Genomic DNA, 24431 nt, shown 5'->3' on the forward strand with positions numbered 1-24431 from the left:
CTCAATTTTTAAGTAAACCTAAAGCTGCTTTTTAAAATAGTCTATTCTTTTTTAAAAATAGCGTTCTTTTAGCCATGAAATGGACTACAAGTATCAAGTTTTTTTAGGAGTTTCACAGTATATCTTTAAAATCACGTGAATTTTTTGCTCTGTTTATTTACACATAAATAACTATTTTATCTTTAAAATTTTCCCTGAAACTTTTCAATAAAATAAATGACCCCTAGGGATATGATTCCTGTGTTGAGAAGCCTGACATTGGTTGGCAGGCAGTCACTGAAGTCATACGTTAAAAGTGAAACAAAAATAAACCAGTAAAATGATGAGCAAACAATTTTTCTTGCAACCCAGACGTTTTCTGCATCCTTATTTTCATTTCCCAGTGTTCATACAGAAGCATATACACTAACTTTAACTCAGCCAACCTTTACTTTGTCTACAGAAGAACTTTGCAATAGGCATGATGAGACATAGTTGATGAACCCACTTTTGTGGATATTGCAGTTGAGACAAGAGAGGTGTATTTTGATAGGAAAGTAATATATACTAAGAAAAATGGATAGAGAAATAGAAAATAAGCATGCTGAGGAGATGGGCAAAGTAAATGGAGTGACGTGGGTTAGGTAGGTTTAGATGAAATTTGGAACAAAAGATACAGTTCAATGGCTGCCCCTGTCATTAGGAGCACACACTTTTTTCTGGATGTCATTGAGACCCCGTATGACCTTTAAGCTATCACCAGAGTAGTGTTTGTACTGTAAGACAGATAACTTCAAGTTGTTTGGGTACTTATTCATGTAGATATTCAGACATGTGAACCCAAACCGTGCCTGATGCGTCCTCTTGGAACCACTGAAGCACATTCACAGCACTAGTCTCCTTATTTGTGTTTTCAAGGCGCTTTGTTTTTCTTATGAAGACCACAACTGGAATCTTTAACCTCTTGCAAGAGTCAGCCTTTGAGAGCTACATTCTTTAGCTCTCTGCTTGCTGGGAAAAAACAAGAGACCCATTCCCAGATACCCTTAAGAAAGTCATCCTGCTCTGATGAGAACAGGGCTGTTTGTAAGACATTGATATGAGTATGCCGTACACGTGACACTATTAGAGGGTTCTCAACTGTGATGTCCAGGTAAGGGGTGACTTCCCTCCATTAGTTCAACAGCCTGGACGGCACTAAGATGGTGGCTATGTTCTCTTCTCTCCTCATGATCACCTAGGTGACGTCACTTGACCCAAGACTCTTTCTGTTCCCTTTCTGTGGATCTTTACAAGATGGCACTGTCCTCCCGGACTAACGTCATAGCTATTCTTTTCTCCATTTCAGAAATTACCATGGTTGACACAGAGATGCCGTTTTGGCCCACCAACTTTGGGATCAGCTCCGTGGATCTTTCTGTGATGGATGACCACTCCCACTCCTTTGACATCAAGCCCTTCACCACCGTTGATTTCTCCAGCATTTCCGCTCCACACTATGAAGACATTCCATTCCCAAGAGCTGACCCAATGGTTGCGGATTATAAGTATGACCTGAAACTCCAAGAGTACCAAAGTATGAGGTTTATTTCACTTTTCAGACTACTGAGACTAGAATTGGACTAATCTCTCATTCACACTGGGATAAATGCTCCAGAGACTAAAGCCTATAGTGAAGCCGTTTACCATTCATTTATTCACCCATTTATCCATGAAATAGTGGGCATTTATAATTGACCAAAAGGGAAGGTAGTGTGCGAACACCCCAGATCATCTTTCTCTGCACACCCCCCCCCCCTTCCTTCCTGCCTCCCTTCTTTCTTTCTTTTCTTCTTTCCTTCTCAGGGACATTTTCCAGCATGATTACCTTGCCAGGTGCATCTCAGGCTAAGAGTCCATCCCCCCCAAACTTTGAATTCTTTTTTCCACTTGTAAGTAGATAAGGAACATTTTGTTACTTTTTATAACTTATCTCTAAATCACTATTGCATCTTTCCTAATTCTGCAGTTTGAACAACTTACAGTGAAACCTATTTTTCAGCACAAATTTAAATGTTGACATTGCAGACCGTTGATAAATCTCCATGCCATTAACGCAATTCACATCAAGCCATCAGACTCAAGAAAAACTAAAACTGCACTTTTCAAGATTAAATTTCTATGATGCTCTTTCCTTGATTTTTATCTCTTTGCTGATATGCTGTTTTTCCAGAGCCACCACCAAGTAATGTCAAGCCATTACTTGACAATAAGTAAGAACTTCCTGTAGTTCTAGTTTTTTTTTTTTTTAAGATAAATGACATACTTGGTTATATTTATATGTGTGGCTTTTGGTTGGAGCCTAATATGAAAATTTAACAGGCCTGATCCTGACCAGCGGAAAGATAGTGCTTGCTTTCCATAGGGCCTCTCTCTATCAGAGATCATTTTACAAACCATCTTTTCTGACTCAACATTGATGGGAACCTGGTCTCTTACTTTTCATGTACCTTCAAGCTGGGCTTACCATTACCTTTCCATGGCAATGTTCCTTCTGTTTCCTTTGCAAGAGTGGTTTTAAAACACTTCTAAAATGCAACATTTAAATTAAAATGTATAATTTAATATTGTCACGAATGCCAAATACAGCACATTATGTAGCAAAATAACCTTAATGATCTCAAATACCATATGTTGCCTGTTAGAGCTTTAGTATTACGAGGTATTGCAGGGTCATAGAACCACAAAGTTAAAAGTTAACCACAAAGTTAACCCCATTTTTTTTCACAGGTGGGGCTCAGAGGTGTTGCGACTTGCCTGTGATTACAAAGCCTACTTTTTCCTGTGTATTTTTCATGTTCCATAGTGCATCTAACTTAAATAATAAAATAATGGCAATAAGGTGTACTATAGTGACTTGCCCTGTTGCTTCTTGAGCATTGTTTTTCATGTGATAATTACCTGCTCATGTTTTTCTATACACAGGTGCAATCAAAGTGGAGCCTGCATCCCCACCTTACTATTCTGAAAAGACTCAGCTGTACAATAAGCCTCACGAAGAGCCTTCCAACTCCCTCATGGCAATTGAATGCCGTGTCTGTGGGGATAAAGCTTCAGGGTTCCACTATGGAGTTCATGCTTGTGAAGGATGCAAGGTAAAAAAAAATTTTTTCTTTTTTGAAATAATTTGCTGAAAATGTACCTATTATTTCATTTCCTGTTGCAAACAGATGGCAAAGAACTGAGATAACATTGTCAAGCTTTTAAATATTTTTGGTAAAACCCATTCTTCAAATGATATAATACTTGAAAACCTAAGAAAATTGTTAAAAGCAAGGCTACTTTGCCTCACTTCCCTTTTTCCAAATTGGTCCTATGCAGCACCATCTAATTCGAACCTTGCATTCTGCAGATTAAAAAAAAAAAAAAAAAGTCACTTGTCCAAGGTATCATGGACAGACAGTGATGAGCTGACCCAGACTGGTACCCGGATTTCCTGAATATTCTATTATTTTTTTTCACTATACCGTGGAATATTCTGTGTATGTAAGACCCGATAGATAGGTAGGTAGGTAGGTAGGTAGGTAGATAGGTAGATAGATAGATAGATAGATAGAGAATCTTCATTTGAGCCTTAGAACAGTCCTATAAAGTCAAGCTTATTTATGGCCAGTTTACAGGTGTAGAAATCATGAATCAGTGAGACTTGCCCATGGTCATCCATCAGTAAGTGGCAGAGCCAGGACCAGAACATATATCTTATGACTCCTAAACCAATGCTCTGTGCTTTCTTATTCCAGCATCAGTTTGAGCTATGTGTTTTGAGCAGGCAAAGCGATGTAACTATTTTGGAAAGGAGGTACTCTTTCTCCTCACCTCTTTTCTTTGTGAAAGAGGGTATTTTGGAAAGTTCATTTAGTAATATTCTGCCCAATTATTAAGAAAATGTTAATCTACTCATATTTTATTTTATTTTTATTTTTTTAATTTATTTAATTAACTAATTTATTTATTTGGCTGCGTTGTGTCTTTGTTTCTGTGCGCGGGCTTTCTTTAGTTGTGGCGAGCGGGGGCTGCTCTTCGTTGCATTGCGCGGGCTTCTCATTGCGGTGGCTTCTCTTGTTGCGGAGCACAGGGCTCTAGGTGTGCGGGCTTCAGTAGTTGTGGCACGCAGACTCAGTAATTGTGGCTCACAGGCTCTAGAGCGCAGGCTCCGTAGTTGTGGCGCACGGGCTTAGCTGCTCCGTGGCATGTGGGATCTTCCTGGACCAGGGCTCGAACCTGTGTCCTCTGCATTGGCAGGCGGATTCTTAACCACTGAGCCACCAGGGAAGTCCCTCTACTCATATTTTAAAATGTAGTTAGTCTTTTAAAAGAATTAATTCTAATAGGCTCCATGAATAAAATAGTAATCAAATGGTACTTATTATATACTCCAGGGCTCAGAATAAATTGTTCATAAATACTTACCTTATAAAATAATGCTGCTTATAAAAGGTAAGATCAGATTCAATCCTCAGTTGGGCTTTTTTGTTCAGAATAAAGATATATGACAGCAGTTAGGTAGGTGTTAGAATATCTGGGTTCCTAACTGGACCATGGGCCAAAAAAGGAAGTTAATATTTATTGAATTTCTACTATGTGCCAGATATTGTGCAAGATGCTTTTGCATATTATCATTTTTAAACCATATTCTGCCTAAGTTTTCACATGTATAAAATGATGGTGTTGAATTAGGTGATCTCTAAAACCTCTTCAGTCCAGTAGTTTATTACTCCAAAGGCAACTTAATAAAGTGAAAGAGACAAGCTAGTGGTCACCTGGCCACTTGCCCAAGGTCCCTAACCAATCACATGAGCACTTCAGCCCTCAGACACCTTGTGTGTAAAACAACTTGGTTAGATTAGCTGCCCAAGGGCTTCTTATTCATCTCTAAGTTCTAAAATTCCAAAATGACTCCTTGAAATAGTACTGGCAAGAGATGGCTTTCGTTTAAAACACGAAAACCCATTCATTCTGTGATTGAAACCAAATTAAAATATCTGTGATCTTATATGAAATCATTATGTTCCCAAGGAGTAGTAAGAACATGTCATTTTACTGAGTTAGATTTATATAATTTTGAGTAAATTGTGGCTAAATTCTGAGAAATACCCAAAGAAATCATTCACTTTTGGTCATCTTGGTAATTTATGCTGATAAATAAATAAAAGTATGGTTGGTTAAGTTTCCACGATAAATTATTATTTTTATGGGCTGGTAAAACACTTAGAAAACTAGAAGGCTTAAGCAAATAGTTTCACTGTGATTCTATTCATCATATATTTGTAGAGAGGTTTTTTTTTTCTGAAATTTTTATTTTTAATTTTTGAATTTTATTTATTTTTTTATACAGCAGGTTCTTATTAGTCATCAATTTTATACACGTCAGTGTATACATGTCAATCCCAATCGCCCAATTCATCACACCACCACCACCACCCCTCCGCAGCTTTCCCCCCTTGGTGTGCATACATTTGTTGTATACATCTGTGTCTCAACTTCTGCCCTGCAAACTGGTTCATCTGTACCATTTTTCTAGGTTCCACATACATGCATTAATATACGATATTTGTTTTTCCCTTTCTGACTTACTTCACTCTGTATGACAGTCTCTAGATCCATCCACGTCTCAACAAAGGACCCAATTTCGTTCCTTTTTATGGCTGAGTAATATTCCATTGTATATATGAACCACAACTTCTTTATCCATTCGTCTGTCGATGGGCATTTAGGTTGCTTCCATGTCCTGGCTATTGTAAATAGTGCTGCAATGAACATTGGGGTGCATGTGTCTTTTTGAATTATGGTTTTCTCTGGGTATGTGCCCAGTAGTGGGATGGCTGGGTCATATGGTAATTCTATTTTTAGTTTTTAAGGAACCTCCATACTGTTCTCCATAGTGGCTATATCAATTTACATTCCCACCAACAGTGCAAGAGGGTTCCCTTTTCTCCACACCCTCTCCAGCATTTGCTGTTTGTAGATTTTCTGATGATGCCCATTCTAACTGGTGTGAGGTGATACCTCATTGTAGTTTTGATTTGCATTTCTCTAATAATTAGTGATGTTGAGCAGCTTTTCATGTGCTTCTTGGCCATCTGTATGTCTCCTTTGGAGAAATGTCTATTTAGGTCTTCTGCCCATTTTTGGATTGGGTTGTTTGTTTCTTTAATATTGAGCTGCATGAGCTGTTTATATATTTTGGAGATTAATCCTTTGTCCGTTGATTCGTTTGCAAATATTTTCTCCCATTCTGAGGGTTGTCTTTTCGTCTTGTTTATGGTTTCCTTTGCTGTGCAAAAGCTTTTAAGTTTCATTAGGTCCCATTTGTTTATTTTTGTTTTCATTTCCACTACTCTAGGAGGTGGATCAAAAAAGATCTTACTGTGATTTATGTCAAAGAGTGTTCTTCCTATGTTTTCCTCTAAGAGTTCTATAGTGTCCGGTTTTACAATTAGGTCTCGAATCCATTTTGAGTTTCTTTTTGTGTATGGTGTTAGGGAGTGTTCTAATTTCATTCTTTTACATGTAGCTGTCCAGTTTTCCCAGCACCACTTATTGAAGAGACTGTCTTTTCTCCATTGTATATCTTTGCCTCCTTTGTCATAGATTAGTCGACCGTAGGTGCGTGGGTTTATCTCTGGGCTTTCTATCTTGTTTCATTGATCTGTGTTTCTGTTTTTGTGCCAGTACCATATTGTCTTGATTACTGTAGCTTTGTAGTATAGTCTGAAGTCAGGGAGTCTGATTCCTCCAGCTCCGTTTTTTTCCCTCAAGACTGCTTTGGCTATTCGGGGTCTTTTGTGTCTCCATACAAATTTTAAGATGATTTGTTCTAGTTCTGTAAAAAATGCCATTGGTAATTTGACAGGGATTGCATTGAATCTGTAGATTGCTTTGGGTAGTATAGTCATTTTCACAATATTGATCCTTCCAATCCAAGAACACGGTATATCTCTCCATCTGTTGGTATCATCTTTAGTTTCTTTCATCAGTGTCTTATAGTTTTCTGCATATAGGTCTTTTGTCTCCCTAGGTAGGTTTATTCCTAGGTATTTTATTCTTTTTGTTGCAATGGTATAAGGGAGTGTTTCCTTAATTTCTCTTTCAGATTTTTCATCATTAGTGTATAGGAATGTAAGAGATTTCTGTGCATTAATTTTGTATCCTGCAACTTTACCAAATTCATTGATTAGCTCTAGTAGTTTTCTGGTGGCATTTTTAGGATTCTCTATGTATAATATCATGTCATCTGCAAACAGTGACAGTTTTACTTCTTCTTTTCCGATTTGGATTCCTTTTATTTCTTTTTCTTCTCTGATTACCGTGGCTAGGACTTCCAAAACTGTTGAATAATAGTGGTGAGAGTGGACATCCTTGTCTTGTTCCTGATCTTAGAGGAAATGCTTTCAGTTTTTCACCATTGAGAATGATGTTTGCTGTGGGTTTGTCGCATATGGCCTTTATTATGTTGAGGTAGGTTCCCTCTATGCCCAGTTTCTGGAGGACTTTTATCATAAATGGGTGTTGAATTTTCTCAAAAGCTTTTTCTGCATCTATTGAGATGATCATGTGGTTTTTCTTCTTCAATTTGTTAATATGGTGTATCACATTGACTGATTTGCATATATTGAAGAATCCTTGCATCCCTGGGATAAATCCCACTTGATCATGGTGTATGATCCTTTTACTGTGTTGTTGGATTCTGTTTGCTAGTATTTTGTTGAGGATTTTTGCATTTATATTCATCAGTGATATTGGTCTGTAATTTTCTTTTTTTGTAGTATCTTTGTCTGATTTTGGTATCAGGGTGATGGTGGCCTCATAGAATGAGTTTGGGAGTGTTCCTTCCTCTGCAATTTTTTGGAAGAGTTTGAGAAGGATGGGTGTTAGCTCTTCTCTAAATGTTTGGTAGAATTCACCTGTGAAGCCATCTGGTCCTGGACTTTCGTTTGTTGGAAGCTGTTTAATCACAGTTTCAATTTCATTACTTGTGATTGGTCTGTTCATATTTTCTATTTCTTCCTGGTTCAGTCTTGGAAGGTTATACCTTTCTAAGGATTTGTCCATTTATTCCAGGTTGTCCATTTTATTGGCATAGAGTGGCTTGTAGTAGTCTCTTAGGATGCTTTGTATTTCTGCAGTGTCTGTTGTAACTTCTCCTTTTTCATTTCTAATTGTATTGATCTGAGTCCTCTCCCTCTTTTTCTTGATGAGTCTGGCTAACGGTTATCAATTTTGTTTATCTTCTCAAAGAACCAGCTTTTAGTTTTATTGATCTTTGCTATTGTTTTCTTTGTTTCTATTTCATTTATTTCTGCTCTGATGTTTATGGTTTCTTTCCTTCTGCTAACTTTGGGTTTTGTTTGTTCTTCTTTCTCTAGTTCCTTCAGGTGTAAGGTTAGATTGTTTACTTGAGATTTTTCTTGTTTCTTGAGGTAGGCTTGTATAGCTATAAACTTCCCTCTTAGAACTGCTTTTGCTGCATCCCATAGGTTTTGGATCGTCGTGTTTTCATTGTCATTTGTCTCTAGGTATTTTTTTTCATTTCCTCTTTGATTTCTTCAGTGATCTCTTGCTTATTTAGTAACGTATTGTTTAGCCTCCATGTGTTTGTGTTTTTTACGTTTTTTTCCGTGTAATTCATTTCTAATCTCATAGCGTGGTCAGAAAAGATGCTTGATATGATTTCAATTTTCTTAAATTTCCTGAGGCTTGATTTGTGACCCAAGATGTGATCTATCCTGGAGAATGTTCCGTGCACACTTAAGAAGTGTAATCTGTTTTTGGATGGAATGTCCTATAAATACCAATTAAATCTATCTGGTCTGTTGTGTCACTTAAAGCTTCTGTTTCCTTATTTATTTTCATTTTGGATGATCTGTCCATTGGTGTAAGTGAGGTGTTAAAGTCCCCCACTATTATTGTGTTCCTGTCGATTTCCCCTTTTATAGCTGTTAGCAGTTGCCTTATGTATTGAGGTGCTCCTATGTTGGGTGCATATATATTTATAATTGTTATATCTTCTTCTTGGATTGATCCCTTGGTCATTATGTAGTGTCCTTCCTTGTCTCCTGTAACATTCTTTATTTTCAAGTCTATTTTATCTGATATGAGTATTGCTACTCCAGCTTTCTTTTGATTTCCATTTGCATGGAATACCTTTTTCCATCCCCTCACTTTCAGTCTGTATGTGTCCCTAGGTCTGAAGTGGGTCTCTTGTAGACAGCATATATATGGGTCTTGTTTTTGTATCCATTCAGCAAGCCTGTGTCTTTTGGTTGGAGCATTTAATCCATTCACGTTTAAGGTAATTATTGATATGTTTGTTCCTATGACCATTTTCTTAATTGTTTTGGGTTTGTTTTTGTAGGTCCTTTTCTTCTCTTGTGTTTCCCACTTAGAGAAGTTCCTTTAGCATTTGTTGTAGAGCTGGTTTGGTGGTGCTGAATTCTCTTAGCTTTTGCTTGTCTGTAAAGCTTTTGATTTCTCCATCGAATCTGAATGAGATCCTTGCCCGGTAGAGTAATCTTGGTTGTACGTTCTTTCCTTTCATCACTTTAAGTATATCATGCCACTCCCTTCTGGCTTGTAGCGTTTCTGCTGAGAAATCAGCTGTTAACCTTATGGGAGTTCCCTTGTATGTTATTTGTCATTTTTCCCTTTCTGCTTTCAAGAATTTTTCTTTGTCTTTAATTTTTACCAATTTGATTACTATGTGTCTTGTCATGTTTCTCCTTGGGTTTATCCTGTATGGGACTCTCTGCACTTCCTGGACTTGGGTGGCTATTTCCTTTCCCATGTTAGGGAAGTTTTCGACTATAATCTCTTCAAATATTTTCTCTGGTCCTTTCTCTCTCTCTTCTCCTTCTGGGACCCCTATAATGTGAACGTTGTTGCATTTAATGTTGTCCCAGAGGTCTCTTAGGCTATCTTCATTTCTTTTCATTCTTTTTTCTTTATTCTGTTCCGCAGCAGTGAATTCCACCATTCTGTCTTCCAGGTCACTTATCCGTTCTTCTGCCTCAGTTATTCTGCTATTGATTCCTTCTAGTGTATTTTTCATTTCAGTTATTGTATTGTTCATCTCTTTGTTTGTTCTTTAATTCTTCTAGGTCTTTGTTAAACATTTCTTGCATCTTCTCGATCTTTGCCTCCATTCTTTTTCCGAGGTCCTGTATCATCTTCACTATCATTATTCTGAATTCTTTTTCTGGAAGGTTGCCTATCTCCACTTCATTTAGTTGTTTTTCTGGGGTTTTATCTTGTTCCTTCATCTGGTACATAGCCCTCTGCCTTTTCATCTTGTCTATCTTTCTGTGAATGTGGTTTTTGTTCCACAAGCTGCAGGATTGTAGTTCTTCTTGCTTCTGCCTGTAGAGAGTTTTAACATTTCTGAGAACAGCTAAAAATTGAAAGACAAATATTGTAAGTAGCTAAGTTCTGAGGGCATAAAAACTTAGAAGATAAAAGAAAGCAAAGAAAAAAAGTAGCAAAAAGAAAACAGGGAGGAGAAAACCCAAGTGCCCTCGAGTTACAAACAGAAATGTTCTAAGGCAAAAATGGAGAATAAGCACTTAAAACCTGATGAATCTAGGGGAGTCCTTCACCTACCAGAGATAAACAAATAAAGAAAAGCAGTAGAAAAAAATTAACAGTATTGTATAGTAACCTGCAGTAACTTGGAAACCATTCAAAATATGGATTACAGACTACCTAGACTAAAATGCAAGGAAGGTTATGCTATCCTTGGAAGGGAAAATAGACATCTGGTCATTTTAAAGTTGAGAACAAGAAAAATGTTAGCGGAATAATGTAATTTGGCTTCTCCAAGTATAAGTCATCAGTTCTCAAACTGTGGTCTGGGAATGGGGTCCCTAAGACCCTTTCAAGACACCCATGAGATTGACGCTATTTTCATAATAATAATAAGTTGTTATTTGCCTTTTTCATTCTCATTCTCTCAGGAGTGTAAGTGGAGTGTTCCAGAAACTGCATGACATGGAATGTTAGCATAGTTCTGATGCCTGATGGAATGTGGCCTGTGTGTTCTTGTACATAGTAATTTCTCAGGTTTTATTTCTATTCTGATCAATGCTAATAGGTATAGCCCACATAAACAAAAGCTCTTTGGAGACCTCAGCAATTTGCAAGAGTAAAGGAGTATGGAGACCAAAAAGTTTGAGAACCACTGTTACAAGGAATGAGGCTGAAGACATACTGACTCATTCTTTGCTACTATGGAGTTAAACAGAATTGCTGCCACACTCTGAGTGCAGCTAAATTAGACCAGTGGCTGTCAGTAATCAAAGATATCACCTTAGCTCATCAACAATACTCAGTGAAAATGAAATTAACACATGTGCAAGACTCACCTGTATGTGTTTTCTGAAAGGTGCTTTGGCAATTTAACATTTGTCATTTCAGTAGAATGTGGGATATACCCATAATTAAAATACAGTTGACCACAAACCTGCAAACTAATTTATAGATTGCAAAAAATAGTTATAATCCTTAAGATAACTGTCAGTAGGTCTTCTTAAACAGCTTTACAATGCCAGTGGAACAGGTTTATGTTGGTGATCCTTGCCAAAATTCAGATAGGAATAAAAAGATTGGGTTTGGATTACAGGGAAACAGTGATGGAGTATTTGGTTATTAACATTACAGATTTAGGTAATGTATAACCTGTAGCTACTGAAAGACTAATAAACTCTACAGCTTGCTAAGCTGGCATTTATTGCTTACAAATTGGACACTTATTTTTTTCTCTAGTAGGTTTTCATCATATTTTTGTGTCTTTAGTGAAAGATCATTTTAGAACCATAGACTTAGCTAAAGGCATAAGGAAGCACAATCTACCATACAATACAGTGTAATCTGTTTTTGTATTTCTATGTATTTTTTGTATTCCTACCTCAGAAAGAGTTTTTAGTATATTCCCATGTGCCAGTGGCAGCTCGTTGATTCAGCCTCTATGGGCCATACCATTTTATGATAAAGCTGAATGCAGGTCCAACACAGGGCGTTTAATCTCATTGTAAACTTAACAATACCACTCTTAGGTCTCATTGCACCTGAAGTTTTGTTACTTGTAAAGCAAGGAAGGAGAGGTTGGAGAAATTTTTTTTAAAGCAGAAAAAAAAACAACCCAAAAAAACGGGCATTACATTCTCACAAGCAAATATGAAGACTTTATAATAAAAATATACACAAAACAATTTTCTGAAATGCTGACTGATGCATCTCCATCACACCAGTTCACAGACTTCACGATAATCAGAACTGTGAGCTGTTGAAATTGCACATCATTTTATGGACGCTGACACAATAAAGAGTGTTGTTAGAGAGTGTTTCTTTATTGGCAATATGAAGAAACTTTTGAGAAGCCTGCTTCATTCTTCAAGTCAAGAAATAATTTTACAGAAGAAACACTGAGAGCCTTGTATCTTCCTCTCTAGATTTCTTGAAAGAGTCAAATTGTAAGAAAACGGTTGGTTATCATGAACTTAGTCTTAAAAGAAAAGTAAAAGTAAGTTCCAAGCTTGTGCTGGAGTCTGTATATATTTAGTTCAAGATTTTAGGTGCATAGTCAGTACGTAAATGATATACAGAATGATTATCCTTCAACATTGGAATCATTACAAAAAGAATGTGATACACTTTGAAAGACATCATAGGATTCAAAACAAAAAATCACATTATAAGGGTTAAGCTTAAAAAACATAATTCTCTTATTAAAAAGCCTTCCTCTCCAACCATGCCAAATAAGTGAGTACTCTGGGACCTGTCAGCTAGCCAAGCAGCATTTTCAACCACTAATATTAGGTTTTAACAGTGAACATCAGAGAAGCAGTCAAGGATATCATAAAATATATATGGTCACAATAGCAAAAATCAAAACAAAATTTCTCACCAATATTTATCAGTGACAACAGTTCTGTACTTTAGCCTTGTGTGAATCACTGGGGGAAAAATGGCTTTTAAATATTTAAAACTTCTTAGAACCCTTTGAGAATTAAAGAGGCTTAACTTTCCAGCATACCGTACACAGGACATACTGTTTGAGATATTAGTGATCTCACAAGAGGTAGGGAAAACTTAATTAATAGGGAAAACATTAATAGCAAAACAAACAAAGAAACAAATCCTAAGTCTTGAGATGTAGCTGCAGGCATACTTGGAGGGGCAGGGCAGAGTTTCCTCATGATAGATGCCCACAGGAATACTGAGGTGCAGCATTGCCCCACAGGTAGATGCCTATGTCAGTATTCTGAGCTGTCAGTGAGGAGAAGCTGAGTCTGGGGCTTCTGAGTTGAGCCACAGTTCTCAAGAGAGTCTGAAATAGTCATAAGCCAGTGGCACGCCTGGCTTTCAACAGAAGGATCTTTAAATTCTCTTTGGAGGAAAGAATTCCCAATTTAGACCCTGTAGGAGTCTCACAGTTTAAGGTCAAGAAATGAGTTCAAAATAAAATGTCAGCAAGCACATAAGTAGGCAATCAACTTGATGACATTCACCAGAAGTAAACAAATAAACAAAAAAACAGACTTAGACCTCTCCACCCCTACCCAAGGAAAGCAGATATTGGAATTGCCTGATACAGAATGTACAACAGTTGTGTATGAATTGTTCAAAGATAGAGGGCAGAATCATAGCAATGAATGAGCAATAATGGACTATCTGACCAACAGCTTTGAAAACAGGTGAAACTTCTAAAAGTGACAAATACAATCATTGAAATAAAAATTCAATGCAAGGGTTAATTAGCATACTAGAAACAGGAGAAGAAAGGATTACTTAACTGAAAGATATATGCAAAGAAATTACTAAGAATGAGACCAACAATGTCTTAAAGAATATGTCCTACCCAGAATCTGCTAGAATTTGAAACCTCTTTTAGTTCTTTAAGTATTCATAGGATCTTTGAATATTAAAAATATGTCTTCTTTAGTGATGAATAGTAGAGTAATGTACAGAACTCTTCTTACTGATGAACTTTGGTGAGAAGAGTTTGCTTTTACTTACTTTTGCCATTGTAATTATATATTTTTTGTCATCTTATTTGGCTGTTCTGATGTTTACCTTCGTGATCAACATTAATGAGTAATTAATGGTAAGAAGATGAAAAATATAAAAGAGAAGTTGGGAAATATTGAAGGATTGAAAAGAAATTCTAACACTTAACTAATTGGAGTACCAGAGCTGATGAACAAGTGAAACCATGATGCAGAAACCATGTGCAAGAAGATAAATGAAAGAAATCCATGGCTAGACACACTGCAGTAAAACTGCAGAATATGAAAAACAAAGAGAATATAGAAATGCAACCAAAGTCAATTGACAACAGACATCTCACCAGAAACAATGAAAGCACAGGGACAATGGAATTCAGAGTGTTAAGAGGAGAAACTGAGTGCCCTGTGATCTTTCAAGAATGAGAGCAAAATGAAAAGGTTTACAAGTTAAAAAAAAAAAAAAGACTGAAATAGTAAACTTCAAGGATAGTAAGTCATAGAGAGGGGAATATATTTGCAATACCTGTATATAGTATGATACTACTTAATAAAGCCCCCAAACTAGCATACCTAAGCAATGTATTATTTAGTTTTGTAGATTGTGTGATAAAACTATATTTTCTTCAAGGTCAAGGAAATGATAAACTCAAAATTGGGGATAATGATTATATTTTCAAGAGGCCACAGAGGCAGGAGTTGGATAAGGGAAGAACTCATAAGTGCATGCAAGTGGCTGGTTATGATTTTAAATCTTGGGTTGAACAATGGGCTCATGTGTGATAATTATCTTATTATGTTTTATAGTTACATGTATTTCCTACATGTTTGTAATTATTACCTTTAATAAGATAGCAACAAAAACTGAAAGGAAAAGAGTGTGCCAGTGGCCTTGTAATATCTCAGTCATAGTTTAGAATCACAAAATATCAGAGATGGCCTAGAAAGGAAGTTAAATGACACACACATTTACTCAACAGATTTTAATGTAGCACTGTTGTTGGAGTTTGGGTTACATCTAGGGGCATAAGAGACCATCCCTTCTCCCAGGGAGCTCACAATTTTAGTTGGACAGTAGGGGAGGAGCAGAAAATAAACATAAATATAATAAGTAAATTATATGGTATGTTAGGAAGTCTTAAAGGCTATTGGGAAAAAAGAAGAACGGAGTAAAGGAGAACAAGAACTGCCAAGGAGAGGTGGGGACAGGGACAGGCCACAGTGTGAAATAAGGTAGATAAGCCTCACTGAGAAGTCGAGGTGTTAGCACAACTTGAAGGCAGCGAGGGAAACAGGCAATTGTGTATTTAGAGCAAGAGCTTTCCGCATGAGAGAAAGAAGTTGAGAGTGACTTCAAGGATGGAGTTGTATCAGCTGAGATGGAGAGAGCTGCAGTGAAATAAGCTTGCAGGGTATGATTAGGACTTCACAGTTGGACCTGCTGGGTTAGAGATGGTGTTAGATTTCCAAGTAAAGATGTCAAGTAAGCAGCTGAACATACTTGTCTAGAGTTCAAGGTAGAAATCTGGAGAAAGTCAAAATGCATGTCAGTGGTAGAGTCAGTCCTAATTCAGTGCTTTTTGTATCAAACAGGGCCAGATAAATTTGAAAGAATTAAGAAATGAGTTTCATGAAGATGAGCACAATAGAAATGAGTAGGAATATTCTGAACAACAACAAAAAAAAATGGAGTAAGAAAATGTTTCTCATTAGAATTTTTTTTCAGGTCTTTCAAAAATATGTAAATGTAGCAGAGTTCAATTAGCCTCAAATGGACATATTTGCTATTTTGAGATAGCTGTCAATTTTCTGAGGATTTATGTATTACTTCTCATGTTATTTTCTGTTATCTCTTCTTGTTTGTAGGCTACAGCGTTTATGGAGCACTCTTTCAAATGCATAAATAAATGAAACCAATTCTGTAGGAAATTATGCAACATAGAGAATTCCAAAAAATTATCCACATGTGGATTTTTATTGGCCCTGCTCATGTTTTAGAATGAAATGACTATAACTTTGCCAAACTGCTTAGCACAATTATAAGGCTGGGGCATGCTGTTGGAATGATTTACAGAGAGACTGAACTGATTACATGGTGTTTTATTTGCATTACATTAAATCCAGAGCACTTCTTAGAGCTTGCTGAAATCCAGATGTAGAGCCAAGATGCATTCAATGACATCAGTGGGTTGTGGTCACTGTCTAAGAGCTAAAAAAAGGATACTGGAGATCCTCTGGTTCTTTATATTATAGCAGAGAAAACAGAGAGAGATTAAGTGATTTATCTGAAGTCACCAGTGACAGAATGTGTCAAGAACCTACCTTAGCCTCTGATACCCAGGCTAGTGTACCTTTAGCCATTGTCCCAAACATTCAAAATTTGCTTCCTTTTTTTCCATATCCCTTTGCAGGGTTTCTTCCGGAGGACAATCAGATTGAAGCTTATTTATGATAGGTGTGATCTTAACTGTCGGATCCACAAAAAAAGTAGAAATAAATGTCAGTACTGTCGGTTTCAGAAATGCCTTGCTGTGGGGATGTCTCATAATGGTAAGTGAACCCTTAGTGCCACATACTTTATTATTCTCATTATGGCTGCCAGATCAGTAGACATGAGGGCCGTTGCTGAAAACGTGTACAGTTTTTCCACAGATTGCCAAATTTCAGAATACTGCATGCTGATAAAACGTTTCTCAATTAGGTCAGAATTTTTCAGCTTTAAATGTGAATCCTTCTCTCTTATAGTTGAGCATCTGCCATGATGGGAGAAAAGACTGGGAAATCTGGGAGGTAATGGGAATAACTGTAGTATTCTGAAACAAATGTAATGATAGTTGTGGTTAATTTTTTGTGTTGCTTTAATAGTATTAAAAACAGATTATACTTTACTTATATATATCAGTAGTTTCTACTTTATTTTTTAAAAATTTTGGGGGGTATAGTTGATTTACAAATTTGTGTTAGTTTCAGGTAGACAGCAAAGTGAATCAGTTATACATGTACATATATTCACTCTTATTTTTTTTTTTAGATTCTTTTCCCATATAGGCCATTACAGAGTATTGAGTAGAGTTCCCTGTGCTATACAGCAGGTTCTTGTTAGTTATCTATTTTATATATAGTAGTTTCTACTTTTAATGTAAGAAAATTCTGATTTCTGGATATGGAACTTAAGTGGTATATCAGAATTTAGATATATGTCCTTTTTTCTCTTTACTATGCAGAAATGAGTAGAACACTCTCCTTGACTTTATGCAGCATACAATTTGTGGATTAAGCAAATATTTTAAAGTTTCACAAAACTTCATGTATCCATAGTAACATAAGAGAGTAAAACTTTCTACTTTTTAAACCTGTATCTAAAGTCAGGCTTATGAATTGGAATGTCGACTTGAGGGAAGGACTGTAGAAGACCCATGTTTTCATGAACTGTAGCACTAACTCAGTAACATCATGTAAGACAGCCCTGTTTGAAGAAATAGTTCTTAATTTGGCTCTCATTGGTTGACTGGCCCACAAAAAATAATTTTGATGTAATTTGGTAGTATTATATTTGTCAAGAATTAGTCATTTCTTTCCAAAATAATTATGGGTTAAAGAGATATAAAATGCCAAGGTAATCAAATTAAATCCAAAGTCTCATGTCATCATATACCCTGTTTTTTTTTTCTTTTACCTTTTCCTCTCTCAAAACTAATCTGGTGAGAAGATATAATATTTGAAGTCAGTCTTCATCTATAAGGACTCCAAAGCATCTGTGAAAATTAAATTTTTGTTCCATCATGCAGATGTTTGGTTTTTATAGCAGAAATCAAGATATTTGGGAATCACTAATTGAACTGATCTTCTACCCTTTAAAAATAGTTTACAAAATGATATTTGTATCATAATATGGGGTCATTTCCTCTAAAGGCAAGAATGTATTTTGAATAGATCCATCAGCTATACTAGACAGGATGGAAATTTGGTCCAACTTTCCTCAACAGTTGATTACATCTGCTGTGTATACAACTGCAGTCATTAATTGCAAGATAATTTGCTGGTTTAATTCCATCAGTTTCCTTTTTATTTCAGACTTCATAAAACATAAGGGTACATTTTCAATTCAAGGGTTATATTTTAGGTGATGCAATCAAGTTGCAATAAACTTTTTTTTTTTTTTTTTTGGCTGCGTTGGGGCTTCGTTGCTGCATGCAGGCTTTCTCTAGTTGTGGCGAGCAGGGGCTACTCTTTGTTGGGGTGCACGGGCTTCTCATTGCGGTGCCTTCTCCCGTTGCAGAGCACGGGCTCTAGGCACGCGGGTTTCAGTAGTTGTGGTACGCGGGCTCAGTAGTTGTGGCTCACGGTCTCTAGAGCACAGGCTCAGTAGTTGTGGCGCACAGGCTTAGTTGCTCTGCGGCATGTGGGATCTTCCCGGACCAGGGCTCGAACCCGTGTCCCCTGCATTGGCAGGCAGATTCTTAACCACTGTGCCACCAGGGAAGCCTGCAATAAACTTATTTTATCTTTATGAAGAAATCTTTGACTTTAAGGTCATTATTACTAAGACTGCCTAGGAAAGGCCAGATTTGCTTTTAATGCTATTTATTTTTTTGTCCTTTAAAAATTGTCACTTTTCATATTGAAGAAAAATATATTTCCTAGTGCTTGCACACATTCACATAAAATACATCTCCTATTTCTTATTATTTATAAGCAAATAATATTTGAAGTCCAACCTATATAGTATTGATGGTATAATTTTATCTTTCCAGAAAAGTCAAAGAAAGCTATCATGAACTTGATAATAAGGTCATCTTTTGACTTCTTATGACAATTAGCTTACTCTATTCAGAGAGAGGAGCAGTCTTGGTAGAGTGTTTGGTTAGTTCATGCACAGGCAAAAAGAAAGAAAGAAAGAAAGAAAGAAAAGAAAGGTGGGGGGAGAGAGAGAGAGAAAGAAAGAAAGAAAGAAATTAAATGTCATGGCATCAAACACATGCAGTTCAGCATTTACAGGATTGCAAACATGATTAAGAAAATCCTTTTTCATGGGTTTTGATGGGAATGGGTTGTACAGAAAAGAAAACATCCATTTGATCTATACACATGAAGGGGAACTCAACGAGTAGGTTTTGATTAGTTCTGTCTATTATCCTGATGAAGGAAACATTTCCAAATACAAAGTTTTCTAGGATATTGTAGTGACTACTTAAAATTCCTTGCTCTGGCCAGTGTGAGGCCAACAGTAATGAGGTTTCCGTTCTTATAGAAAGTCTTTTTCTTAATGGTTTATGTGAAGGGACCTCAATGTAATAACCGACCAACTTATCAAAAGAGGTTTCTAGGGTTATACCCAGATCAGCTCCTTTTTTTTTTAATACTTTTTTTGGTATTTTCTTTTTTTTAATTTATTTTTATTTTATTTTATATTAATATTTTATATTAATATTTATTTTATTTTTGGCTGTATTGGGTGTTCCATTGCTGTGTGCGGGCTTTCTCTAGTTGCAGCGAGCAGGGGCTACTCTTCATTGCAGTGCGCGGACTTCTCATTGCGGTGGCTTCTCGTGTTGTGGAGCACGGGCTCTAGGTGCGTGGGCTTCAGTAGTTGTGGCTCGCGGCTCTAGAGCGCAGGCTCAGTAGTTGTTGCACACGGGCTTAGTTGCTCCGCGGCATGTGGGATCTTCCCAGTCCAGGACTCGAACCCGTGTCCCCTGCATTGGCAGGCGGGTTCTTAACCACTGTGCCACCAGGGAAGCCCCCAGGATCAGCTCCTTGCTATTCACAGTACACACGAGAAGAAATAAACATCCCCCAAAGAATTCTCTCCATTCTGTGTTACTTTTCCTTCTGCTCTTTGGTCTCTGTTCAGTCCCTTCAGGGCATTTAGCTTCCCGGTTAGCCATCCGCTCCCACCTTTGAAGGAGACTTTGAAGTCGCCTTCAAGGATCCCTAGGGACTCTGGGAACTATTGTTGGAAAATCACTAAAATCAATGATTGCGGACTTCCCTGGTGGCACAGTGGTTAAGAACCCGCCTGCCAGTGATGCACGGGACACGGGTTCGAGCCCTGGTCCGGGAAGATCCCATATGCCGCAGAGCAGCGAAGCCCGTGTGCCACAACTAGTGAGCCTGCGCTCTAGAGCCTACGAGCCACAACTACTGAGCCTGTGTGCCACAACTACTGAAGCCCGCGCACCTAGAGCCCTTGCTCCACAACAAGAGAAGCCACCGCAATGAGAAGCCTGCGCACCACAGCGAAGAGTAGCCCCCGCTCGCCACAACTAGAGAAAGCCCGGGCACAGCAGCAAAGACCCAGTGCAACCAAAAATAAAAAATAATAAATAAATTAATTAATTTTTAAAAAATCAGTGATTGCTAAGTCCTTTCAACGTTGAAAATTCTATGATTCTACGTAAATCAAACAACCTAGCTCACTTTTCAACCAGCTAATCCATATCTTACAGACAGTGCCACAGTCTTCCAAATATCTAGATATCTGTCACTTGCCTGAATTTAAAAGTTTCCACCTATATGTTTTTCATGTGCCTGAATCAGGTCTCCCATATGTTCTGATCAATTCCTCAGCAATTTAAGTCAGTATGTTTGATGATCGCATAACGATGTAACCCCAGAGTACAAATCCAGGGCTAGGGAAAGTATAAATGGTATATTTGATTAATGGTTCATGGTATATGGTTCCATCTTCAGATGGAACTTTCATTTTGACTGTGACATGTAGTCTAAACATCATGGAAGGACATGATTTCAGAATTCTTCCGTTTGGATACATAGTTGTTTCTCAGATATCCAGCATTAGGTAGAAGAAGCACCCAGGTGTTGGATTGATACGCTTTGGGAAGAAAGTTTTTGTTTTTCTATAATGATCAAGATAAACGAAGTTCCACTTATTTTGGTATTTAACAATCCATCATTTCTAGACCATGGTTCAATCCTGCTGGCGGCTCCGAAGTCTTCCTGAGTTGTCCCGAACACAATCGGCTCAATGCCCTGTCTAGACACCACCTATAGAGGAAAGCTCTAAGCGAAAGTAAAGCAGAAATAAAGAACCAAATTCCTAAGTGATCATTGTATCAGCTACTACTTGTTTTACACTTTGAAATAGTGATGCTGGTATCTGTAGAATCTTAATAAAAATACTCTTGTATGTTAATGTTGCTTCGTCAGTCAAATGGATACTCATACACATTTTTATAGTTTTTCAAAGTACAATTTCTGTTTTAAAGTCCTGCTGTTAAGATCCCTGACATTAATCATATTTTTTAAATGTGTCCTCTTTATTTTTAATAGGATAATTTAGTCATTAAGAATTTTGACTAGTGAATATTTAATATTCAAGAGCTGCTTTTCGTATGAACTAAATAATAAAATAATAAGTTTAGGCTGTGCATTTTTAAAAAAATCTGAAGTAAAGAAGAGTTGACTTATATTACTTATGAGTCATTCAGCTAGGTTTCCCCATACCATTCAGTTTGGACAAAAATAATTTTTATAAATATAAAAAGTTAGTGAAACCTTAGCTTTACTGATTAGGATATCCTATTATATAAATGATGGATTTTTTTCTTTTATTGAAAAAAAGCGACAACTTTCAAAATAATTTTTTAGCAGCTTCATAAAATGCTAGAAAAATGGTTTCACAGATTTTTGTGGCACTCAGCATTTTTAAGGTAGTTCTCTCCTTCCTTGTAAACAGAAGCACTGTGTATATTGCAAAAAAAGAAAAGCCTGAATGGCAAATAAATTTAAACTGCAACATGTTACTTTTTGTTTCTTTCATCTTCTTTGTGGTGTGAGGAAAAATTACCCAAATGTTAACTTTCAGAAAATATAACAAAGTAAAAAGTCTTAAAGGAGCTGTGGTACTTACACCTGCAGGGCATTCATTACTGCCCATGATCTAGCCTTCACCTCCTTTTCCCTCTGCTGCCCTTTCCACTTACATTTCAGACAAACTGCTACTTTGCTGTTCCTGCAAAGTGCCCTGTGATAGAATACCTCTGGGGCTCTGCGTATTTGTTTCCTTCCGTTCCTTGTCAAAATCCTATGTGGTGCTGAAGGCCCAGTTCAAAAGCCTTCTTTTCCATCTGACTTCTAATTCCCCATTCTTCCTCTTCTGTGTGTTTCTTACCTTTCCTGTAGCACCACATTCTCATAAAGCGAGGGAGTGATCAGACCTGTATTACCAAAAACCCAACTACTGACAGCTAAAAAGGAGAAGTTAGAGAGGGAAAAATCGGGGAGATCTATCAGAAGACCAATGCAGTATTGTGATCTAAAACATTGGGAACGGTGAGAAGAAATGGCATTGAGAGAAATATCTCAGCAGTGACCAATGAATACAAGTGTCCAAGGAGAGAGGGGGTTGTCAAAGATTATTCGAGGTGTCTAGTTTGGGTGATAGAGTGAATTAATCAAGAAAGGAACACAGAGAGAGGAGATAGTTTGGAGGGGAAAATGAAAAGTTTGATTTTATGTTGCATTTGAGGTATTTATGGAATATCCAGCATCCATGTGCAAAGGAACACAGGAAGAAGCGAAAAATAAGGGTCCAAATCTCAGGGAAGAGAGGGCAGGAGTCATTAGCACGTTTTCTGAGTGAGAGAGAAGGTCAAACTAGGAATAGCAGAATATAAGTGAAGGAAGAGGCACTGTCAAAGACGTCTGGAAAATAGCAGGCAGAAAGATAGGAGAGCCAGAAAAGCACAAACCAGTGTGAGAAAAATTTGAAATAAGAGGGTGGAGAAGGTCAACAGTATTAACGGCTGGGAAGAAGCTGGGAAGCTCAAGGAGAATGAGCACTTAGAAGAGGCCCCTAGATCTGACTGTGAGGAAAGCTTTGGATCCTTTTAAGAGCGAAGTTTTGGTGAATTTAAATGAGGAAAAACTAGATTGCAGTGGGTTGGGAAGTAAATAGTAAGAAAGGGAAGACGACTCTTTCACTAAGTCCAGTGGTGGAGGAAAGAGCATGAGGGGGAGATCATGCCAGGGTCAGAAGCTTAAACTCGGCTTAGGTGGAAAGGAAGGAGCTGGTAAAGAGCGGTCCATGAGAGAGAGAATAATCCGTGTATATTTAGGCTCTTTTATATCTGGGGTCTACTAGACGCGTCCCTTTCATTCCTTGTGTCTCCCAGCCCAGTCTGTCAAGCCAGTGTCTTCCATCAAACAGGTGTTCAGTGAATGAATTAAATGTTGTCAAGTAAGACTTCAGGGTCAGAAGGTGAGGCTGACGTGTCTTGCTCATCTCGACCTTGGAAAGAAACCTAGGCAAATGTTTAAATATTCTTTACACATAGTTTGAAAAATGTTACCCCAACTGAAAAATTACTTAATAATGGTGATAAGGCTGCTCCTCGTTTTACTTTAGAGGAGCTGGAAAATAAAGTGATAGTTATTAGGTTGCCAAATCCTGCAGAACCTCTAAATGCGCACATTTTTTTTTTCCTCAAGAAAGAGAGGTGGAAAAACATAACTTATTGGCAAAAGTCATATGAAAAGCAATAGTGTTATATAAGTCTCGTTTACAGGCTACAGCTGTTGCAAAATCAACATGTTAAAAGTGGAAAACTGACCATGAGACGAAGCCTTACTCATTGTCAAAAGCCTGATATGACTGCAAGTTCACCCCTTAGATGTTAAAGGACAAAAACATTTTTAATAAGACTCAACTTAATTCATTCGCCCCCACCACGTTCATTACAGCATTATTTACAATAGCCAAGAAATGGAAACAACCTAAGTGTCCATTGATGAATAAAAGGATAAAAGAGGTTGTGATGTATATATATACAATAATGCAGTCATTCATGCTGCCATTTCTCTTCCTCTGTAGCCATCAGGTTTGGGCGGATGCCACAGGCCGAGAAGGAGAAGCTGTTGGCGGAGATCTCCAGTGATATCGACCAGCTGAACCCAGAGTCTGCTGATCTCCGGGCCCTGGCAAAACATTTGTATGACTCGTACATAAAGTCCTTCCCGCTGACCAAAGCAAAGGCGAGGGCGATCTTGACAGGAAAGACAACAGACAAATCAGTTAGTTCTCTTCTACTGTCTTCATTTGGGGTGGCTGGGTTTGTTGTTGTTGTTTTCCCTTTGAGTAAATGACTTACCATGTTACACACAGACACACACACACATGGTAGGTAGGTACCAACCTACCACAGGCTGAGTCTCAAACAGAGGAAAGGAAGTGTTTTCAGATAGGGTAAGTAAACATTTTGAAAAGGGAAAAATTCCTTCAAGTTCTCCTAATAAAATTTTTGAGAATAGTGTAAAAAGGTACAGGTCATCTTAACTTGAACAAATGAACTCTGACCTCCCTCATCCCACCACGCTCTTTCAGGATCCGTGTCTTTTCTTGGCATCAAAATAACTGGCCACATCTATATGCCTTCAGACAGCTCTGCTTTTCTC

The 24431-nt window shown here is 37.5% G+C and overlaps 1 protein-coding gene across 5 annotated transcripts in view; it reads left to right on the forward strand.

Annotated features, from left to right (window-relative positions):
• Positions 1-24431, forward strand: part of PPARG (peroxisome proliferator activated receptor gamma) — a 128028-nt gene that overhangs the window by 77555 nt on the left and 26042 nt on the right. For 4 of the 5 annotated variants that reach the window (XM_061197280.1, XM_061197281.1, XM_061197282.1 and 1 more), the window contains exons 3-6: positions 1328-1555; positions 2944-3113; positions 16427-16565; positions 23851-24050. In XM_061197280.1, the coding sequence (XP_061053263.1) occupies positions 1336-1555; positions 2944-3113; positions 16427-16565; positions 23851-24050 (729 nt within the window). In that variant the 5' untranslated portion in view covers positions 1328-1335. Of the gene's footprint in view, positions 1-1327; positions 1556-2943; positions 3114-16426; positions 16566-23850; positions 24051-24431 lie in introns of those variants that run through there. The other variant, XM_061197284.1, reaches the window with a different exon arrangement.

This window comes from Eubalaena glacialis, chromosome 7 (genome assembly GCF_028564815.1).
Source record: "Eubalaena glacialis isolate mEubGla1 chromosome 7, mEubGla1.1.hap2.+ XY, whole genome shotgun sequence".
Classification (NCBI taxonomy): domain Eukaryota; kingdom Metazoa; phylum Chordata; class Mammalia; order Artiodactyla; family Balaenidae; genus Eubalaena; species Eubalaena glacialis.